Here is a 24,772-nt window from a genome sequence, read left to right on the forward strand (position 1 = left end):
TTCACTTTGATTTTGCTGTCTGTTCGTGGGGAGACGTCCTTTCTCCAATTTCCAGCCCTGATGGTTGGAGACAGGAGCTCAGCTTACAGGGAAGAGCGCCCCCTATGCTGCCAGCCCTCCACCTGCTCCTCTGCTGCTTTGAACTAGGGGCCCCCCAACTAAGGGCCGGAAGAAGTTTGGCAGATGACACAAAATTACTGAAGCTCTTGGTTTTAGGCAGCGCGCAAGGGTAGCTGTAGAAAGCTTTTAAATAAAATATTTCTAAAGTGCTTTTCTCTTTTAAAAGGAATTAACTATGAAGCCAAATGTGCTATTTGAGTCTTTAGTGTGAAGCTCTGGTTCTAAAACAGTGTTTCTTAAATTTTTTTGACCTTTTTTGACCCAATACATACATATGATACATAAGATTTTATTATTTATATTATTTTAAAATTTCATTTCATTTCATATTTTGGTTTTCTTTTTTTCTCACAGCTGTACTGAAGGATAATCAGCATACGATAAACAGCATGTGTTAAGAGTGTGCAATCTGATAAATTTTAACACGTAGGCAGCCGTGAAACCATCACCGCATTTGGGACAGTGAGCATGGCCCTCATCCCACCCTTTCACTCCCTGATCTCCAGGCAACCTGTTTCTGTCACTATAGCTTAGTTTGCATTTCTAGAATTTTGTGTAAATGGAATCATGCAGCATGTACTCTTTTTTGGGGGGGGTCTGGTTTCTTAAACTCAGTATAATTATTTAGATATTCATCCATTTTATTGCATGTATCAACACTTCATTCCTTGTTACTGCTGAATAGTATTCCATTATACAGATAGACCATGATTTGCTTATTTATTCACCTGTTGATGGACATTTGAGTTGTTTCCAATTTTTTAAAGATTTATTTTAAATTTTGTTCATCTATTTGTTTATTTTTATTGAAGTACAATTGACCTACAACACTATATTAGTTCCAGGTGCACAACATAGTGATTTGATATTTCTTTACATTGTAAAATGACCACCATGATAAATCTGGTGACCATCTGTCACCATACAAAGTTATTGCAGTATTATTGACTGTATTCCCCATGCTGTGCATTTCATCCTCATGACTCACTTATTTTGTAACTGGAAGTTTGTACCTCTCAGTCTCCCTCACCTATTTCTCCACTTCTGTCCCCTTCTCACTCTTCTCTGGCAGCCACCTGTTTTTTCTCTATATATGAGTATTTCTGTTGTTATGTTTGTTCATTTGGTTTTTTTTTTTAGATTCCACATATGAGTGAAATTGTATGGTCTTTGTATTTCACTTAGCGTAAAACCTCTAGGTGCATCCGTGTTGTCACAAGTGGCAAGATCTCATTCTTTTTTATGGCTGGGTAATATTTCATTGTGTGTGTGTATACATGTATACATACACACATATGCATACACACATACATACTATATATATTTATATATGTATATATATCACATCTTCTTTATCCATTTATCTGTTGATGAACACTTGAGTTGCTTCTATATCTTGGCTATTGTAATTAATGCTGCAACAGACATAGGGTTGCATATTTCTTTTTGAATTAATATTTTTGTTTTCTTTAGAAAAATATCCAGAAGTGAAATTACTGGATCATATGGTATTTCCATTTTGAATTTTTTGAGGAACCTCCATACTGTTTTCCGTAGTGGCTGTACCAATTTACATTCCCACCAACAGTGCAAGAGAGGTTCCCTTTCCTCCACATCCTTGCTAACACTTGTTATTTCTTGTCTTTTTGATAACAGTCATTCTGACAGGTGTGAGGTGATAGCTCACTGTGGTTTTGATTTGCATTTCCCTGATGATTAGCGATGTTGGCGGATATAGCAAAATGACCAGCTTAAAATAAAGTTAAGTCAACAAGTACCAAATCTTCTTCGATAACTCTTCAAAAAATTGCCTTTATCATTTACAGCCTAAGTTATTATAGATATGTCTCATTTTTGTGTGTGTGTGTGTGTGGTATAATGGCCATGCACAGCTTACTTTATTTTCTTAGTTCTTATCAATAAAAAACTTGCAGAATAGAGAATAGTAAATCAAACTAGAGTGAATTATTAATAGTTTTACAGTTTACAAGGAAAGAAAATTTCAGAGTTTTTTTTCCCTAAAAAGAACTAGGGCTTAAGTCTAGCTATAAATTAATTTTTAAATATTGAATTGTATCTCTGAACAACTATTATTACTGCATCTTAACTTCTCATTAATATTCCACTAACAAATGAAGTTTGACACTGTAATTCTTGACATTGAGATTTCTGTGCCTCTCCACCCCCCACCTACTCTGTCAAAAAACCAGTGAATGTTTTGTAGACAAATATTACTATTTCTACTAAAGGAATTCTTTTCCTGAATCCACCTGTCAAATAAACAATTTCTTCCCGTCATCTTGGTTTTAATGAAAGTATGACATTTATGTACTTTATTTCCCTCTGCACCATCTTAGTTATATATGCTCAAAAATATATGTGTAACTTTTGCTGATGCATCCTATGAATTTTACCATACCACTTTTTTGAGTCACTAAAAAAAGACCCAAAAGATTTTAAGCTTTGCCCATGTATTATGAACTACACATGAATTTTGTTTCGTAATGAACTAAAAATCCATTTACTCCAACAGAATTGAGCCAGGTTCTAGAAAATAAAAGCATTTATCCATGGTGATGCAGAAGTGTAGCAGTGTTTATACTTTTGATCATTCCTTAGAGAAGTATTACCTTGGTCGACAACCAGCTGGCTTCAGGGAAAATTGTACCCTCGACACATGCTTAAAACAGCAGTGTAAAATGTACTGGCTGACAGTCTTGGTTTTGGTCAGGGTCACTGTTTTGTTCACGGTATGCTAGGAGCATAGGCGATGATGTCAGTTTCTACCCGTAAGACTCTTATGATGGCCAGACGTAGTATTTCCCTCTGTTGTCAACACTTGAGAAAAATTTGCCAAATGGAGACTTAGGAATGAAAAAGAAAAGAATATTAGTAATTGTTTGTTTAAGGAGAAAAATTCATTTTTTTTCCCATGTTATTTTTAAAAAGACCTTAGGGGTTGAAATTTAAAATTTGAAAAAAAATTCCTTTTTACCAAATATAACTTGATTTTTAATTTTGATATTCTACCTTAACAGTCTTTAAATTAATTTTTCTTTCTTGAATATGCTTTGCCCTAGTTCATTGTGGCAAGCCCTATTATAGCCCTTCAGGGACCTGGGTTAACTCATCTGTGTTTCCCCAGTATTGGCATATGTGAGTGGCTCAATAAATTTTTCTGACATGAACCAGTGACCCTTGGAATTTATACAGCATTGAAAGTTAATTGGGAAATTGCATGTAATACTCAAATGAGATGATGACAGTGATCTTCTGGTTTATACCAATGTTTCAAACTGTCTTAGTTGGTATTATTCTATATTTGAATTACTGGCAGAGTATGAGCAAAGAGATGAGGCTCAGAGTTTCTGTAGTATGTAACTAGACTCCACTGTTCTTCAGATTACGGGTACCATTAACTATTTACAGGTTATCTTTGTGATTCTTAGTGGCTGACTTACCGTTGAAGATTTTTAAAAAGAGGAATGCTGTCTTAGATAACCAGTTAGGCAAAGGATCTATCTGTGTGACATTAGTAATCTTAGGGAAAAAAACATCCTTGTGTTTGTTTCAAAATGGAGGATAGTGGGGGAACCAAATGTAAAGCTTTTTCAGAAAAGAAGACATGGTGAACAATTGAGTTTGATTATATATTTTTTTCATGTGGTATATCATACACTGAAAAAATGTTATTTCCAGCCCCCCAGAGGGATCAATTTAAGAAATCTGATGCCTGCCTTGAGCACTTTAAAAACACTATCTGTATCAACAATAAAAATCAAAAAGCCTGATTAAAAAATCAAAAAGAAAAAGAATTAAAAAGTGATTAGTGATTAAACATCACTAATCATTAGGGTAATGAAGATCAAACCCACAGTGAGATAATACCCGACATCCATTAGGATGGCTACTATCAAAAAGCCCCAGAGAATAACAAGTGTTGGTGAGGATGTATAAGAATTTGAGCCCCTGTGTATTGGTGGCAGGAATATGAGAAGGTACAACTGCTATGGAAACCAGTATGGCCATTCCTCAAGAGATTAAGCATGGTATTGCCAAATGATCAGCAATTCCATGTCTGGGTGTATATACCTAAAAGAAATTGAGAGACTCAAATAGATCTTTGTGCACCCATGTTCATAGCAGCGTTGTTCACAACAGCCAAAAGACAAAGGAATCCAAGACTCAGAGAGCTGAATGGATACACAAAATGTGGTTTATAAATACAATGAGGGTAGTGTTCAGCCTAAAGGATGGAAATTTTAATACATGTTATAACATGGATGACCTTTGACGATATTATGTGTTTGGAATTTTCATTCAGCCCATCATCATAACCTAGATGTTAATCTATGTATGTGAGTCATCGGTGAATTATCAACCCCTACCCCCAACACGCAATATGTATATACTGTCATGGTAACAAAATAATATTACTTGAGTGAAGGTAAAGTGCCTAAATTAATGAATAATAAGTGTAGTGAAGTGGCCCAGCCAATGGTCTTTACCGCTGGGTCAGGTTCTAGATCTGCCAAGTAGTGTGCATACTACTAGTACTACCATGTTTTCATTTATTACAAGAATATAAGCATTCTTAACAGTAAAGTTTTAGTTACGTGATACTTCTGAATGTTGCCTGCTGTTGCAGACTTCAAAGAAGAATCCTGGAAGAGGTCAGGATGGCTCTAAAAATAGAAGACATTAAGAGCTACAACACCTTGATTGTGTTTCAAAAGTACAGCTTGGCGTTTTGATCCTTGTTAACAGTTTTCCAAAATTCTACAATGTCGAAGTCAACAATATTAATATCTGAATGACATGTTATAATTTCTCCTTTTCATAAAAAGAAATGGATAAGCATTGAAGATTGGGTTTAAGTTTATGGAAATACTTTAAATCCTGCTGAAAAATGATAGGGTGGTGACAAAAATGAAGATTAGAAAAAAACTTCATAAATGGCCACCTCAGTCTTTGTGAATTTGCTTTGGCACACACAGAAATTATGTTGACACCTGTAGGTGCTTATGCTTTGCATGATGTTTAAGCTAATGGGGAAAATGAAAAAATGAACTTTTAAGACCTTTATTTACATACTTACTCATGTTTTACTATATATCTAATTAATGTCTACCAGTCCAGTACCTTTATCATCATGGTGACTAGAGTTCTTGTCACTAGCAAAGGAAATTTATGTTCAGTACCAAGGAAAGGAAATGTTCTGTGTGTTTGTTCCAGCCATGCATTTACAAAAGATGTACATGACAGAAACACGTTTAGTACTGCTCACCCTTATACCAAAACCAGTCTAGCGTGGGAAAAATAGATAGGAAGACTTGGCCCAGGGTGGCCTCTGTCAGAACGAGAATGATGATTACAGCTTAGTTTTTAGAACTTTCCTTTCAACGCCTTTTATAGCATTAGTCTCTCCTAATAGCATCCAAGCATCAGAAAATCAGAAACTTGTTAGTGCTTTATTTAAACCACTACATCTATATGCTTTTCAATAAAATCAATATTAAGTACATTTATTGAGCATCCACAAATTTACAACTATATCTTAGGTATTGTGGTTAGGTATAGAATACTTCATACTTTCTGAATTTTGTGCTCTTGAATGATTTGGAGTCGGCTGGAGGAGATGGTACAGAGATACACACACACATCCTCCATAGAAAAGAATGCTCCCCAAAACAAAGAAACAAAAAGATGCTCAGGTACTTTTTCAAACTGTTTTTATTTGAATAATATATGCATCTGTCCCCAAGTAATAAAATGAGCAGAATGTACTCAATTTAATGCTTATTTGTCATGTGCTATGTTCTGTGGTAGACACAACTCCAAACAGCAGAGTCCCCCGCTTTGGGCTTGTGATTTGGAGTGTGATTGGAAAGGGTGATAAGACAGAGGGACACAGGGCTCTCCTTCCTACAAGGTAAACTGCTAGTTCCTGAGAGGTAGCTACACGTCCGCAGTGAGTGCTGCCTCGACCTAGTGCGTGATGCTTGCCCCTGAACCCGGGTTTTAGGTCTCAGAATATCCTTGCATTGTCAGGACCTCAGTGGAAATGATTGCCAATGTCTCTGATAAGAAAAGGAAGGAAGAGAGTAACGTCAGGTTTAAAAGAAGGGAAAGCCTCACTAGTTGGGGGGACCAGGGAGGGAGGGGTTGCGTGAGATCGGTCTTGAGAGAGGCTGAGACATCTTGCCTCCAGAATTCAGGGAAGGAAGATGGAGGCAAGAAAGCGTGGATCACGGTCTCTGAGAAGCGAGGAGCCAGACATAACTGGAGCCCGGAGGGACTACGAGGAAGCGAGCTGGAAAGGAAAGGTTGATTAACACGGTTATCTGACACGCTTTGAAGTAGCTTTCAGAAAGATGTCCACATTTAATCTTTGTCAAAGCGGGTTTTCCTAGGCTCTTCAGCATGTCGGCTCTGATTATCCAAATAATTCAGTCAAGAGTGAACCAGTGAGGATGTCTGAGATTTTCCCTAACGCCCCCTGCCTTTGTCAGCCTGATGTGCTCATTCTTCTTCTGTTGACTTTATTCAGTTCTCTTTATGCTCTACTTGCTCCCTTACCTACTTTTTCCACGTGGGCGATGAAGCTCTGCGGATTTAGTTTTTCTCAGTTTATACCAATTTCCTACGATACCAAACTTTGTAACACCATCACTGACGTCTTTGCCAAAATGGACTTTTCCGAACTTTCTCTGGAATTCACGACTCTTCTTTGTTTTCTGGCCTTGGTGTTTCTCCAGTGGAACATGAGCCAGTGGTCCGATTGTGTGCGCAAATTGTGCTGATTAATAATAGTTACCAGGCAGATATTAATGCATTTGTTAGCCTGTGATTAATTGTGAGGTTTTCCTGGCTAACGTGTCAAATGTGTTTGGCTACTAAACAAGAAAACATTTCAAAAATTTTAATTTACTTCCAGTGATATTTGAAGCTAATTAAAAGCATATCCTTAATGCTTCTAGATTCTATAATTATTATTAACGTGCTTTTGATGGATAAAGCAAAGGTGTGCGACTTTACTGTTCCTTCTGCTCCTATGTATTTATAAGCACATCTGATTTCAAAAGGAAGTGGTGAAGGCCAGCTTTGATGTTTCTTTTGCTTTTCATTGGCTTCATATTCAGGTAGAAAATGTGAAAAATTCTCTAAGTTGCCTATTCAGAGTGTTACTTTCTTACTTTGCCTTTTGAGCCGTCAGAATAGGCTGCTGAACTTGGTGTTGGTCAGACTGCATTGCTCTGGAGGAAGAAAGTCTTGCTGTAGGTTTTGAGTGAGAAATAAAAAAATACACTTTTGCTTTCTGAATGTCAGTGTTGAACTTCCAGGCATATGCAAGCTTAATGGTCTGCCTTTCTGTATCATTTTCTCCTGGAATGACGGCTTAACAGTTTTCCTGGTTGGATTGTGTTAAAATCTTTGAAGGCTACATTCACTAAAACATATGTCTAATGTTTGGGCAGCCAAAATCTGTGCAATCATTTTAGCGAAGTTTAACTTAGCAACTCCGCTGTTACCACAGATATCTTATTGTTAAAGCTGCATTATAGCAGCCTCCATTTGGAATCTGTTATTTCCTGTTTACGTTGTTCTGGGATGTGCTGAAGTATCCTTTCGCGCTGTTTTAAAAATGGATTTTACTAAGAAAGCAATAGCGTCAATAAATTAAAGAAGGACATGCTTAATATAGGTAAATTCCTTTAAGAAATTTTTCTCTAGTTAACTTTTCTTGAGTGTCTACCATCTTCTGAACGCTGGGCTAGTATCCCGCATAGATAACTTGAAGTTGTGGCAGTGGGTACTGACATCTGGGCAGAAGATGAACAGTGAGGAAAAGTCATGGAGTGGCCAAACCCAGAACAAGGTATCTTAAAGTTTCCATCGGAACAGGAGTGTCATGATCTGTGGGTCGTTGGCAAGGTCATTGTGTGTTCAGTGTTAAGATTTTGATGGCTTCTCTTGGATAGGGTGCTGCTGATGCCCTGGAGGGAGGGGACGACAGAAGTAGTGACAATCACTAGGAGAAATCCAGGGCAGACAAGGGCTCATCGACTTGGCAGCCATAGGCTATTTCACTCCTACCCTTTCAGAATTGGTTTTTAAGTTTTCTTGACAAATTTCTCGAGCCCTTGTAGGGAACAAAGCCTTTCTGTTCTGTGGTAGGGAACACAGAGACGTTACTCACCTTCCTGGTCTTAAACTGGCTGAGCCTTCCCTGGTGCCATTAGCTGCTCCAAGTCAGTGGTGCTCCCTCTGGTGCTCTGACTGGTGCCAGCATCCTGGAGCAGGTCTTAGTGGCAAGAAGTTGAAGAAGCAGATACTGGAAAATCCAGCCTTACGTGAACTTTCCTGGCTGGGATGGGTTTAGCTTTCATATTGAAAAGTTGTTTAAACCCTTTAAAATTTTTTTCAAGTGCTGAAATACATTTTTATCTCCGAAGAAAACTTGAATCTTGGAACATCACTTTTTTTTCCTGAAGAAAATGAATTTTAAAGTATTATTAGTATTTCTGTCTATAGTTATTTATTTTGAAAAGGTTAATGACTATCTCTGTTGAAAGGCACTATATTAATTTTTATTATCTAAGTAGATCAAAATACTAAATTTGGCTAGAAAATGTCTCTGCAGTTGGATATCATTGTCATTGAATGCATGAAAATTAAATGCCTGTTAAAGTTGACAAACACGTAGTTTAATCAGACTGTCTGATTGAATCACAGAGAATGGAAAAAATAACACTTTCTTCCACTTTGTATATTTGTGACGATCTCATAATCATAATATTAACAGAGTGCTGATAATTTCCAAAACAGAAAAGAAGCCATTGTCAGAGATTTTAGTAAATTAAAACTGTGAATGATAAAAAGCACACAGTGAGTTGAATTTATAGTCTACCTTACAAAATCATGGGACTCTATAGACTCAATCTTAAATGATATGTGCTAATTCTTTGAAAATATCAGTGTTATGTCTGTATTTTGGCATGTTTCAGACTTTTGATGTGGTTTTATTTGATACATTTTAATACTTTTCAGGTATTAGATGATCTTAAGAAGGAAAAATGAAACTCAGGTGCTTTCAGAATTGAATGAAATAACCAATGGCAAATGCTCAGCTCAGAGCCTAAAACACAGCAACTCCTGTGACAATCAGTCATTTGTGATTATTCTGTCTCTTCTCTTGTCACTGCATCCTCTTTCTCACAGGTTTGTTTGCTATGACAATTTCCAGACTCACGGTGGTATTTTCATTTTGTGTCTATCCTCCAGCTCTTGGTGTTTTAGAAATTTCTGGAATTACTTCCAGAGCTGTCAGCATAACTCCTGATCCAAGAACTCGCATGTTTATGCAGCACACTTGCAGAGGTGTTGAAAAACTTCATCTTCTCTGATACCAATAGCTTACTTCCCATTTTGTCTGGGATTCAACAACTTGAAGGTCAGGACATGAGCTGAACGTGGTCCTGACAGGCAGCAGATCACATAGAGACTGCCATGGGAAGGCTGATTGCTTGTGTTTTCACTGTGCCTACTTGCTGCTGGGGTTTGGGACCTCAGGGTTCCCTTGTACCTGAAGTGAGTCCAAAGATGCCATAAAAAAAATTATGTTTTTTGAGATTATGACTGTGACATAACATATATCTGTTACCTTCCACATTAATTCAAGGGCTTTCCCTTTATTTTTATCTATTTCAGACTTATTGAGGATATTTTCAATAATATAAAAATAGTTTGCACATAAAGTAAAAAAAAAAAGTTCTTTTCTCACAATTCCTTCACCGTCATTTTCCAGGAGAAGCACGTTTTGATAGCTTGGAAGGAATTCTTCCAGACTATTCACATATATTAGCTCAATACATATGGCTTTGTTTATTGTTGTCCCCACTACTGTGGTGGTTGGTTGTTTTTCACAAAAATGAGATGATACTATTTTTCAACTTGCTTATTTTACCAGCTAATTTGACATGGGCATTGTTCCGTGTCTTCGGTCTTTTTCATGGCTGCATAATACTCTGCTGTATCGATGTATCCTGGTGTGTTTAGTTTGTCTCCTGCATCATCCATGCTTATACATCATGTTGCATGAACTGTAAGGGTTGGAAGCTTTTGTCCTGGGTACATCTGTGCTTAGTTTCCCCACTAGTCTCTGCAGGCTAGAGGAAGCCCAGGACTGTTGCTCTGGTTGCTTATTATCCTTCTGGGGCCATCCTAAAAGTTGTCATTTGATCTTGGATAGCCTCAACTCAGGTAAAAAAATACCAGTTCTGTTGTGTGGGGTTTTAAGGTAACAACAGCATTTTTATAGACGTTTCTCATTTCAGCCCTGTAGCTGGGATGCACTGTCTAGCTGGGATGGATTTTGGTTACATCATTCTTAGACACTCTAATGTTGGCAGAGTTCTGGGTTTCAGAGCTATAAGAAAGGTTTGCTTGTCAAATCTTTTTTTTTTTTTCTTTTTAAATCATTCATCCTTAAAGTCAGGACATCTTTTTAGGGAATACTTTGAGAATACATTTTTTTTATGATTGTGAAATATTTTTGTTTCTTTACATTTCTAACCCGGTACACTGAAATTTAATTTGTGACTTTCACAAGTGGCATAAATAATCATAGTCATAAAATTCAAATACCAACCTATTGCAAGGTTAATGTTTCATTGGGGGTGGGGATGGTATTCATTAAGATGCTCATAAAATTTTATGTTCCTCAGGCCCTATTTACTTAGTAGATACAGTAACTTATTTTTGTCATGGCTACTGGCCATATCTTGGAGTTTAACATCTGCTGGCTGAAACTGCTGCATGTTTTGAAATTGTAAACTCTAATTGCCTCGAATGAAGGAAATCTTTTAATTTATATACAGGCATACCTTGAAGATACCATGGGTTTGGTTACAGACCACCGAAATAAAGTGAATATTGCCAAAAAGCGAGTCACACGAATTTTTTGGCTTCCTGGTGCATAATAAAAGCTATGCTTATACTGTACTGTAGTCTATTGAGCGTGTAATAACGTTATGTCTAAAAAATGCAATGCCTTAATTAAAAAATACTTCATTGTTAAAAAAAATGCTAACCATTTGACAACGCACGGTTCAGTTTGTAAAAACTGCGATATATGCGCAAAACACAGTAAAGCGAAGGGCGATAAAGTGAGGTCTGCCTGTAAATTTTCTTGTTTGGAAGATTTTTATTTCATGTTCATAATATAGTATTGTAGAATTTAAAGAAGGTGATGCCAATTATTAGAAATATGGAGGAGAAATGACCATTTCTTCTTCATAATAGGGTAATTGATCAACATATTTTAAGCACTAACTTGCTGTGGGTTTTAGTTTTTTTTTTTTTTTTTTTTTTTTTACTTTCTACTTCCCTGGCATCCTGCTATGATATCATAGCTAAGACTTTTAGATTTATTATTGTATAGAATATGGCGTGCACAGTGGAGTTAGCCACACGGAGCCAGTGCTGAGAAGACATTCTTTTTGTCTGTGACATTTTGTACTTTAAAACAGAGTTGTGGTCGTTACCCCGATCTCAGGGCACGTGAACGAAGGGAGTTGTAACCCTTTGACTTTCCCGGTGATTTCTTCCTGCTCGGTTTCCGTGAATATTTTGTGTGGCTTCAGCTTTTCCTTTGCTACAGCTTTTACATGCTGTTCTTGTGTTTTTCTTGTCCACAAAACAGTATTTCCTACGACTGTTTATTTGTATGCAAATATACCCCCAAATGAACAAAAAGGCACTTTCATTCTTAAAGTAACACAAAGAAGAAAATGACATTGATACAAAAATGTGAGATAACAATAATTCAGTTTATAACACAAAAATTTATTATAATGGAATGCATTTTTAATGATATGTAGAATTACAAATCTCACTTTTCCTTTGCCCTGGGATTATAAATGACTGAAAACTTTTTCAATTGTGCAAAAATGAAATGACTCTCTAGTTGAAAGGGAGATGTAACTTAGTTGGCATAAAATTGAACTGCTAATTTTTCATTATTTACTAGATTTAAGTAATTTCTTTTTATGACTTAATCAAAAATATCATCATATATTTGAAAATGTGTACTCTCCTCAACATCAAGTTTTCCTTTTCTTTTTCAGTCTGTGGTCAAAACAGGGCGACTGCTAGTCAGTCATGAAGCTCCCTTGACTGGCGGCTTTGCTTCAGAGATCAGCTCCACGGTTCAGGTAGAGTAACGTTTTGGTACCGATGTGAATGTTTGTGCAATTGCATCTGTCTATTCCAAGAAAGAAATTACTTATCACAGTACATAAAAGTATGCACTATTTAGAAATGAACAATTTGCCATTTGACTACAATTTCACTGTCCTTTAGATGATGGTCTAATTACATCTTCTAGAAAAGAAATCTTGAAATAATAAAAGTTGAAAATTTCTTTATAGGGAGAAGAAAGTTTAAAATAATCTTAATAAACTCATGTCAGTTATGTTTGCTGGGATAACAGGAAAAGAAAAACTTTAAATTTAAATGTGATCGTTCTTTTTTGATAAAACTTTTGGTAAAGCTCGTTGTGATATATGTTGATTTATAAAATTGATCTTAGATTTTACCAGCCCTCACCTTACAAAAAAAAATGAATCTGTCAAAAGTCAATAATTTAAATTCAGTAAATAATTTCACAATCAATAAGTTAATTTATTAATTGGATCAGTCACATATTATGCTATTGGCAATACTTTAGAAATGGTTTAAAAACCATTTCTTTTAAAAATATTTTGTTATGATGCTGCATATCAGGAAAAAAATTTGCAAAACTCTTTATGGAAGATTTGACTTAAAACTTTCAGTCACATGTATTTCACAGATGTGAATAAGATGATTTAAATGACTTTTAATTTTCCTAATTGTGTAAATTAAAAATTAAATAACTATTTTAAATGAAAAATTATATGCATTTTAAATTCAGAGTATGTCTGTGGTTCACAAACATTTTGCTTCTTTTTACTGGTGGTAAAATGATTCTATTTTTAAGATACATATATGTTGAAAATTCCTGTAAGAGTATATGGTTTAAAAACTTGATATAAAATTATGATATATGAGTACTGAGTTACATCGATGATTTCTAACAATGAAATATCTTTAAGTATGAATTGGCAACATTATAAATATTTTAAAATTAGGTGAATCAAATTTAAACATAAATATTTTAAAAGCTAGATCAAAATAATTCACAATTATAATAAAAAACAAAATTATTTTGTTACTTTTACATATCTATTGTCACCAACAAAATTAAGAAAAGCAAATATTTGAGTTTTGTAGATTTGTTTTCCTATTATATAGGCTAAAATTTGAAACGTATTGCTTATCATTATATATCATGATTACCTGTCATGAGTATTTACTGTGCATTTTATTTATTACGTAGCATAATGTACTAACTTGTACTAACTTTATAAATAAAAAAAAATGTGGCTTGCAAGAATGAATCACTCTAACACCCAGACGCTATTTCAAGTCAGAGGCAAACTAGAAAAACAAACTAGGATTTTCTGATTCCTAGTTACTATGTAGTCCACTAAACCTTTTGAAATGAGAGGAAGTGGCTGTTGCTAATAGAACCTTTATCTGACAGCCTTGTTTCATTTTGCCCATTGAATGTCATCTTATTGTTATCTCAAACATTTCATTTGCATTTAAATGTAAAAGGAAAATAAGCAGAATATAGAATCAGAAATTATGACTCCTCTGTAAAGTCCTCTTTCTCTAAGTGTGCTTTCTAAATTTGAATTCCATAAATTATTATAAGCGGCAATAGAATATAACATTTTTCAGACTGGAAAGGAATTAGAAAGATTATCTAATCTAGTGCCTGTTGGTCTTGAATAATATGTGGACTTGTGTTCAAGGAAAATTGTCTCTCGGGCTCCAAGAATACATTTGCAAATTCCAGTTTGAGGAACATCATTTTCTGGGTTAAATATAGTCACTATATAAAGCTAACACCAACAAGATCGTAAACACTTTATCAAAATCAGATCCAATTATGACAATAATTGGTGGTCGAAGTTGTAAAAAAGATTATCCAGAATAGAATCATATCTTTATCATACTATGAAGATACCAAAACAAATAAGATGCGTTACAATGCTCAGACTCTCAAGAATACAGCCACTGATCCCCGTGTATGTAGAGTCTGAGAAATCCTGACCTAAACCAACTGTATTATTTTTATAAGTGAGTGTTAGTCTCCACAGTGCTGGTGATTAACCCAGTTTTAAAAGAAAGTGAATGATTTGGGACTGGGACAGGAGTTTTAAGTAAAGGTTGAGTGTGTGCACACACATTCTTTATTCAAAGTATCCACCCCAATACTACCAAAAGGAAGAGAGAAGCTTTGGATTCATTATAAAAGGTTTTCTGTTTTCCACGTTACAATCATTCAATCAACTAACCACAAAATGAATTCAGGCGATAATGTAAAATATGCAGAGGGATCTTCATTTGATATTTTGGGGAATTAGAATTTGCATTTATTATTATGAGGATGAATTTGAAAATGTTCACAGTTGGTTTTTGATTCATTCAGATTTTACTTGCACAAATGAAAAGTGTGGAAAATGAATTTTAATAAAATAGAATCAACATAGTATCTCCAAAGATTTGTCTGTTGAAGCTTTTGTGCATTGATAAGGGAGGGGGAAAAAAAGCCAGACACCGTGAGGGACTTTTTTCTTTTTTGGTAATGATATTTGCATATAATGTAAAGTAATCTGAGGAATACAGCCTCCTTTTCAGCAACTGTTTCATGCGCTTATTTAGCTGAATGCAGTGTACTGACTATCTTGAGCATCTTCTTGTGGAAGGTCTCATTCCCTGTTCTAAGTGAAGCCTGTATCAAATTACAAGTGCCTTGGGCTGTTTCAACTGAAATCACTTAAGTGTGAGGTGCCGCTGCCTTCACCACTTGAAATGATTCATATTTCTATATTTCTTTTTGTTGTGTATACTTTGTAAGGTTAGAACAGGCAGTATGGGGTTAAGATACTGAAAGCCAGCTTTCTATGACGGCAGGGAAAAGGTACACAGAGAACTCTTCATTGTTGTCTTAGAAAAGAAGTTTGAAATTACGAATGAGAATGATCTATACATTAGAGCACTACTGATTAAAATACTGAGTTATTCTCATTGTATCAACGAGTGTAACTTTCATGTGAAAGTGAGCACACACACACACACAAAATCTGCCCCACAGGCATTGTTTTGTGGAAGATATTTGGTAGCTCTTTAAAAGCTCATGGCTAATCTTACAGAATTGCTCTCGAAACTATTTTAAGAGAATGATTATTAACCACAAAACTACTGTTTTGAAATACATTCAAAACTGAGAGCACTATTTTCTGCTCTCCTCCCATTTTAAATGATTACCCACATTAAAAATTGAAATGAAGAGACTATAGCATTTCTTTAAGTTAATAATTGATATTTTTAGATAGAAAAATTATATCATGCTGTATAAAATTAAATACCAAGTAAAGGAATTTTTTTGCTAGTTATAGGAAATGTTGCTGGCTTTACTATTGATTATTTTTAGTTAGATAAAATATGAAAGGAATAAATGTAAAATATGCTCATAGTTTATTTACATAACTTTTCAGTTCATAGCAAATGGCTCTGCTATCATAGAAAGAGTTCAGTGCACACAAGTTTTTTCATGCTGGTTGCCTCTTTTTCATAAAGCCATTTATTTTATTGTTTTCAAAAATATTCACTGTCAACAGTCTTAGCTTGAAGTAATGTTAAAGTCACAAAAGTGATTAGGAGACGATTTGAACTAATTAAACATAACGTTTTATACTTGTATTTATCAGCAGTTTCTTCATAAAATTTATATAAATGCTCACAAAATTCAAAACCAATCCATTGACTCTAAGAACTGCTCTATATCCCTACTGGGTTTAAGTCGAAAGTTAACTGGGAGGTGAACTAGCTGAGCGAGGTCGGGTCTATCTGGCTCCCCTATGGGGAAGATTTCTTGGTCGGTCATCCAAAGCTTCACTGTCTCTTCCCATCTAATTTTACATTCCCATCTGTTCTCACTTTGGGATGAGGGAACTTTTTCCTTCTCTCCTTTGATACATACCGAAACTTGGAGAAGAGCTTCTTTTAGGGAGTTATGCATTCCTCTGTGCACCCTGATTTGTGGAAAAGTGGGGAGACAACAGAGTTTAGATCATTCATTGACTTCATTGTGTAGTTTGGGCAAAGATTTTGTTGTTTCGGAAAATTATGTGACTTCATTTGATGTGATCTTTGTGTTCCTCAGCTTTATGTAACCACATCTTTAAAAAAAAAAACCCAAAAACTTTACTGTGCAAAAAAAAAAAAATGCTAACCTCATCTGTTTTAATATTCCCCCAAGTTAATTTATATTTTATATTCTAGAATGCAGTATTCAAAATTCAAAAGGCATTACTTATCAATATTAAGACCCAAATAATTTCTGGTATTTTAGCAGCTTTAAATAGCATATTTCCTTGAAGCCTTGTAGAAACCAATCTTTATTATTAATTTCTAATACATTCCCATAATGATGAACTAAATGTTCACACTGATAAGCTTGGGATAATAATACAAATTTTTTTTTTTCTTTCTGGACTCAGCGCTTAATAAGAGTGCCAAAAATTTTAGGGATTGGGGTTGGCTTACAGGTTTGGATTTTTTTTTTTTTAACACATGGAAGCAATAAGTCTGCAATAAGAGTCCAATTGGAGAGGATGGTAAATTTCCATACCATTGTTCCATCCTTTCTGTGCAGTCTATTCCTAGGATAAGAGCTCAGAAATTGTACATACAGACATATATTTTTAAGGTAATCGTATAATAGTTTGAATTTTTAGAGGGTTTACATTACTCAAAAGGTAACTTTCATAGTTTTCAAGTCAAGGAATTTTGCTTTTCTCACCGTTTCATGTTAGAAAGGATTATGCAGAAGGATTTTTTTTCTTATAAACTTACTATAACCACCAAATTTACCTGCACTCCGTTTAAAAACATCAATCTGAAGCAGAGGGAAAAAGTCCTAAATAAATGGTCTTGAGTGTTTACCATTGTGGAAAATACATTTAAATCAAATTACCATGTTGATAAAGTAAGAGTCAGCAGAGAAAACTATCAGAGTAGTAATTCAATGAATAGTTTACCGCAGTTTCATAATCTTATTATTTGTCATTGTTTTACTAGTGATTCAAAGCATTTGTCAACAATAAATACAGCCGTCAGGAAAAGCATACTTCTAACATCTATCTAGATGGAGCCAGAGCATCAGAAAAGCAGTTTAACATAGAGCATTCAGATCTTCGATGGACTTTTTAAAATGGAATTTTGCCCTGAAACCTGTTGAATGTTCAGCCAGCAGCTTCTATGGCCATAAATATGAACCAAAGACTAAATACTTTCCGGGGATGCATCGTGGATGGGGCTGCTCTGTCGCTGTTCATAGTTAAGCCCACGTTAGACTCTGCTGGTCCTGTCCCTGCCCTGACCACACCTTGTCTCCTTCCATATCTCTTTCTCCTTTGCCTATTAGTGTACATGTGGCCAGGCTTTTCCCATCAGCCCTCTCCCTCCTCCCCCCATCCTTTCCTGGGCAATCTCAGCTGTTTGCATGGCTATCCTTGAAACCTTGAACTATGAAACCTTCAAGATTTGCCCTGCCTGTTGAGCCTTCATTTCAGAATTCCAGCCTCATGCTAATTTGGGTAATGATAAGAAACCTGTATGATACGATGGTTCATGGGGAAGGATTTTAACATGAAACAGAAAAGGTAGACTTCAGCACATATCTGCCAGTTTCTGGAAATCAGCTTATCTCGGAATGAACTCTGTTTCTCTTCAGCTCTTTCTGGACCTCGTAAATTGTCTTTTGATCTCTGCCCCTAAGCCTATCACTTCAGATCATGTCGTGATTCATTATTTTCATAAAACATACTTCAAAACACACTCTCTGTTTGAAAACCTCCAATAGATCTTCTCTCCCTGTAGATCTATTAGATCTATAGATCAATATTTAAGATCTTTCTTTGATTCAAGATCTTTAGATCAGTGTTCAAAATCCTCATCTGCCCAGACCAATGTTTCCAATGTTATTTCTCACGTCCTTTTATGATTCTCACAACACGTAGATCACACTGGCCCACTAGACATTTCCCGAATGATAATTAAGTTTTGCAACCAGTCTTTATGGAATTCTCTGGGCACAGCCTTAATTGGGGCCTTTTGTTCAAGGAATGGAGTCCTTGTTTTATAGACATTTAAAGAGTTCAGTAGAAGAAACAGATGTGAAACATCATTATACTGCAGTACATATACTAGGATAAAAGAATATTCAGAGGACTGTGGGACCGTAAAATACTCGATCACCCCACTCAGATGGGACAGTGAGTTAACTCTTGGAGAATGTGTAGGACCCTGGGAGTGGAGGTGGATGGGGATTCAGGCAGAAGGAACAATGAACAAAATGAATAAGAAGGCAGGAAAAATATTTGATGTTCTAAGGATTAAAATAATTCTGGTATGGTTGAAGAGTAGCATGTGAGGTTTGTAGCATGTGGTAAGAATCAATAGGTAGGCAGGAGTTAGAGTCTGAAGAGTCTTATATAAGTAATTTGTTTTTATTTGGAGGGAATAGACATGCCAGTAAAGCCAGTTCACATAGGTATAAATTCCAGTTCTTCCATATAATGTATTTAAAATACCCCTTATAAACTGTCTAGCAAACAGGCAGTAGTATGAACTCAAAAAACAATGGCCACGGTTGTTATCATTATTTAAGGCAGAGGGTTGTAATAAAGGGTTTTAAGTAGGAGATTAACATAGAAAGATTTATAATTTAGAAAAGGCTCTGGCACTTATGATAGGGTTGCATTGGGATGGGTGAGGCAGGAAGTCACAGAGGTTAATTAAAAAACTATTCAAGTAATTTAGGTAAGAGATTTAAGGGTCTTCTAAACTAAGGACATGAGAGTGGGGTTAGAGAGAAAGGTGAATTTTAGAGAGAGTAGGGGGAGAATATGAAAGAAAGTCTTGCTGACTGATTAAGCAGTAGGGCAGGAAAGGCTCAGTCCGGTTTCTAGGTTGGGTGATGTTTGAATGGAAGTGCGCTTTCACTGAGTCGGGGAGTATCATTGGAAAACGAGTTTAAGCACATCGTCTTGTGGAAGATTCATTTTAAACTTGTTGAATTTGAGTTGGGGATGGAAAGTGTGTCTCTGCAGCTCAGGAGAGATTCTAAGGTGTAGTGTAAAGATTAAGGAATTATCGTCTTAGGGTGATGGCTGAGGTCATGGACGTGGATGTGATCACACAGGAAAAAGACAGTCTTAAGGGAAGTTTCTAAGGAGCCCGTAGGTACACCAGTGTGTATGAGAAAGAGAGAAAGAAGAGTTTTAAAGGAGGTTGAGATGGAGTGGCCGGAGAGAGGGAAGGGAGTAGGAGAGAGCTATTACAGAAGACCCACAGGGAGAGTTTTACCATGAAATACGTGGCCAACTATATTAAATGATTCCACATTTGTCGGATCGGCTGAGGATGATCCCTTGAATATAGCAACCATCACATTGGTGACTTTGATGAAAGCAAGTGTGGCTCCTGTCGTATTTGGGCTGGTGAATGAGTGAAGAATTGAAACAAGGAAAAGTAGACTAGTATCTATTTGAAGAAATGAGACTTTTAACAAAAATGGGAAATAAAGTGGTTAGAAATGTGCTCCATCTCTCAGTGCTATTTGCTCAGCATGGATGGAATGTCATTTTCTCCATTTGAACCCCTCCCTGGCAATCTTCTTAACTTCTCCCTTCCCTCAGCATCTCCTCACCATCTCCATCTTCTCCCTTCCACCTGCAGCCCTTCTAGCAGTCAGGTTTTAAATCTCTTTCAAATCTGCCCTTTGCTTTCTATTCCCCTAATAAACTCCAAGTGAACCAAAAACAATGAAAAAAATCCCTAAATAAATAAATAAACAATAACAAAAAACCAAATCACAAAATCTAAAAGAAAAATGTAGAAAATAACTCATATGGGATGAGTAAGAGATTTTTGAGCAAAAAAATTTTAAAAAGCAACACAATCAATCATGATTAGTGTATTTGCATAAAATGAAAAATATCTGTGTGACAAAAGCAAGCACAATTAAAGGAGAGTGACAACTGAGAAAGTGTTGGAACACATGGCAAAGGACTGCTGTGAGTCCTGTAGTAAACATTGTTACATAGCAATAAGGAAATTCATTGCCACTGTATTTAAAGGTCAGAGCAGATTATTTTTAGAACTATTAGTGGCCAGTAAACATGACACTGTATACCTATGGCTTCCTATGGCTAAAAATTAAATCTCAAAATGGGCTATCAGTATTCCTTGTTACCCATAAGAGTGGTACTGCTTCGAATGAATTACATTCAATGTTGAGATGGTGCAGCGTGAACATAGAAATTGATTCATCTTTTCAGGAAATCAGTTTGATATGTGTATCAAGGCTCTTCCTCTGACTCAGAGATCCTAGGCACCCCCACACATAAATGGATAAGAGCGTTCTTCTCTGTACCACTCATTTGATAGTAAAATACTAGAAGCAGTATCTGTTACAGCAGGAATATAGTTGAATACATTATAATGAATGTTGTAGACTTATTAAAATCATTAGAAGAATAGTTATCTTTGTAACATGTGTATGAGGATATATATATATATATAATATATATAAAATAACTAAATGAAAAACTCACTAGGCAAGCCACAGGTGTTTTACTTGCTCAATTTTTCTAAAAGAAAAAAAAACATTCATGTATCTAGGCATAGGAAAAAAATCTTCAAAATAAGACTTCTATCGGTTTATATTTTCTTCCTAATAATTTCTTTATTTTCTATGTGCATGTATCCTAGTTTATAATAATTAGGAGCTTTCTTGTAATTAGATGGCCTCTCCCACGTAGCACAGTAAATCTTCTAATTCTTCCTAAGTTGTTTTAAATAAGAAAACCCATTTTGCTCAGCGTTGATTGTTTTAAATTTCATATTTCATTTTGACATGGTTTCTTAATCATGTACGTTTGAGTTTTGGGAATTGTCATTCATAGTAATACCCAGATTTGTGATGTGGGATAGTTTTAAAACCAGTGAAACCCTATTGCCTAAAAGTTGGTTATTCTGCAGGTTAATTCTGTCCCCACATGCCTGGTATATTTGATTCACTGCTCTCATTAGAAAAGTGAAAGCAGCCTAATATTGGGATATTCAGATTATTTAATTTTATTTAATTTCCCTGCATTCAACAGTCAGTGATACTGAGACTAACATTACTAAAATGTAATGTTATTAACATGGGGGCCCCTGCGTATTTTTCTTCCCTTCCTCTGGTATTAGCTTTAGGGCGGATTGCCATCATTCTTTTTGAAATCCTTCTGGAGGTAAGCCAGTTGGAAAAAAGATCATCCACATTCCATCTCTCTGGATAATGATAAAGCACCTAGTTTCTTTCATACAAGCCTTCTTATTTGTCCAGTCAGAAGTAGTCCCCTTTGAATTCAAAGGTGCATCATACTAAACCTCCTGCTTTTTTCTCCCTTTCTTTGTAACCTCCAGTTAGCCTTTTGTCGTGTCCTTTTGGTAATGTCCAAGGACCGCTCCTGTCCATCCCTCTTAAGACTGACTGTTCTGCGGGTTGGATGGGAAAAATTAATTTTTCTGGAATGTTTGACAGTAAACGTGCTCAACTGAAAGGTTATGTTGTAAAAGTATAGTCCTGAATCACGAGGTAGAAGTTATTTAGAGGAGTAGGTGACTTCTCCGGTAACTTCAGTTTTGAAATAGCACCTCTGCAGGGAGGCCCTCCCTGATGCCCCATCTATAGTAGCTCCACAGTTCAGAGTCTTCTTCCATCACGTGACTCTGTCTTACTGTCCTCATAGCCCTTAATGTGTCTGTAGGTGTCTTGTTTATTTGCTGAGTGTCCTTGTCCCCTCGATAGAAGGCAAGCTTCATGTTCGCTCCTGTAAGCCTGGTGCCTGAGAATCCTGCCTGGCACTAAGCAGACCCTCAATAAATAATTTAAATGAATTGTCTGCCCCCAGGCATTGCTGTTGTTAGCAATTTCTTTGAAGAATGAGATTCTTGCTGGTTTATGTCGTATGTAGAAATTCCTAGCTGCAAAAACTGCTAGATTGAACGGTTTCCCTTTTTGTGCATCACCACTGCAGTTGTTGACCCGACCCTTGCCTCCACCCCCACCAAATGATTTGTTTTGTTTGTCGCGTTAACCTCTGAAATGAACACTGGTATTAGGTGCTATTGTCTTTCACATTTCTACTTTGTGTCCTTTCAGCAAAGTATTATTTCTTTTGAACAATCTGATGGTGCTTTTTTTCCTCCTCGAAATTGTCTAGCGAGGTGGAAGACATTGACATTTACATAGTTACCAATGAAGTTTCATAGAACGAATTGACTAGTTAATGAGTCAAATACATTCTCTGAAGGAAAGCGTTACTTTTAAAAGTTAGTGGTTTCTATGATTTGGGACCTTTAAATTGTATTTCAGCCCCTAAAGAGTTTCCTTTCAAAACAGTAATTCTTGAACATCTGGTTGTATCCCCAAGGAAAATTATAATAGATTTAAAATATTTCATGTCCTTATATGGTATGAATGTGTTTCTAGTATTAAAATTGTTTCAATACACAACCTTATCTTAATATTTTTCAAACTACAATAAGTTAATTATTTAAAATTTTGTAAATGAGGAGCCACGAGAGCATGGCTAATCCTCTCAGGCACCTTGTACAATGTCCTAGGCAAATACGGAGAAGCGGATAAAGTTAGTCGAGAAAGTTTAGGCAGTTTTTTTTCAGCATTATGTTCACTGTCATTAAGGGGCTGATTGGCCTTCTGGAGATAAAACTAAATTTATCAGCTCCTTTGTCATGACTCTTGGTGGACAGTACGGTTGCTATTGTTGAAAGCTCATTTTATTTTGGTAATTCATGTAATTAAATATACAACTCAAATTAGTTTACATGTTGTGACCAAGGTCCATCATCTCTTTCCATGAATGAGTTCACAGCTCGGCAGAAAAGAGATGGGAAAATAGAGATTAACTACTGCTAATGAATTTTCTGCTCAGTTTGAATCTAAACACTTGTGAAAATTAAGACAAGTTGTAATCAGCACTTACTGCCAAAACAAGCAGTTGAAAATGAAAGCTGTAAGCAGAAATGATCCAGTTTATAATTGTTCTGATTTTTTAAAAGTCTACCAATATTAATCAAAGTGTTCAAGAGGTTATTTTAATTTGCAGAAATGTCTGAAAAATTGCATTTGATTGGGGGAAGTGTTGAATATTTGATTATTTTCTTTAGACTTATGTTGAAGAAGAAACTTTATTTTTAATTGTTGATCCATTTGAAGAGACACAGTTTTCTGTTTTTAATCTTTTAAAGGGTCGTATATGATATTTACTACTTAAGATAGTTTTATATTACAGATGGCACCGAGAATCTATTTGTCTTCATCAAAATTATTAGGGGAAAAGAATAATTCATGATTGTACTTTTAAGAAGTTCTAAATGTTTATTTTTAAAAAGTGCCTTGAGATGACTAACATTTCAAAATTCACGTTTAGATCATCCACAATTATAGTTGTGCCATTGTTTAAAACAAGTTCTTTTGATAAAATTAGTTCATCCTCATAATAACTACATTTTCTTACATTTCTTTCCTGGACCAATTTTGAATTCCCAGCTTAGAATACAGATAGTATAAAATACTCACCATGCCTGTATTGCTGAGTGCTTTCCAGACCAGACGATCTCGGTTTTCCCTGAGATAGCTTATACTTTTAAATGTTCTAGCACCACTTTTCTCTTTTATTCTCCTGGTCTTTTAAAAATAGCACCAATGGTTAATTCTATATTGACAGTTAAGAAAATTGAAACTTTGTCTTACCTTTACAACTCATTACGGAAGACTCTGCAGCCTCTGCACTCTGACAATAAATTTATGCTTTATTTTTTTAGCTATGAACTTTTCCGGGCATAGGTTTCTATGTAAGTGTTCATAGCAGACCAAATTGAATGTATTTTGTGAATAATGTTCCAACATCACACAATCCTATAGTTTATTAAAACCAGCTTTCCTGTAGCAGTTCCAAAAACAAAGTTCAGGTACCTTAAAGTAATGAAGTACTACACAAATGTTGATAAAATAGCCCTTTAATGGAATGTTTTATTATGTATACAGCTGTCGCTTTACCTAATAAATTAAATACAGTATTCATTTTAATAAAGCCCACAATCTTTATAAAACCAGGACGTTGACTAACCTGTATGCACATTGAGTCATGTAACAACACAGGTGAAGCTAGATTTTCCTATTGGTGAGGATGCCACCTGGATGCCTTCTTAACTCTTTAGAGAACCTCTATTTTTCCTCCTTTTCTTCCTTTTCTCCTTCCTTCCTCCCTTCCTCCCTCCCTTCCTCCCTTCCTTCCTTCCTCTTTGCTTTTCTTGACAGCATTTTTCATGCTGGTCTCAGCAAAACACATAGATTTTTGCAGCAAAACTATCATTTTCTCTCACCATGGACAGACCAAGTAAGCATCATTCTAGGTTGGAT

General features: G+C 35.7%; 1 protein-coding gene across 1 annotated transcript in view; it reads left to right on the forward strand.

Annotated features, from left to right (window-relative positions):
* Positions 1 to 24,772, forward strand: part of BCKDHB (branched chain keto acid dehydrogenase E1 subunit beta) — a 195,691-nt gene that overhangs the window by 126,376 nt on the left and 44,543 nt on the right. The window contains exon 9 of the mRNA XM_032484509.1: positions 12,249 to 12,335. Coding sequence (XP_032340400.1) covers positions 12,249 to 12,335 — 87 coding nt within the window. The remainder of the gene's footprint in view (positions 1 to 12,248; positions 12,336 to 24,772) is intronic.

The sequence above is a fragment of the Camelus ferus genome, chromosome 8 (assembly GCF_009834535.1).
Source record: "Camelus ferus isolate YT-003-E chromosome 8, BCGSAC_Cfer_1.0, whole genome shotgun sequence".
In the NCBI taxonomy this organism is placed as follows: Eukaryota; Metazoa; Chordata; class Mammalia; order Artiodactyla; family Camelidae; genus Camelus; species Camelus ferus.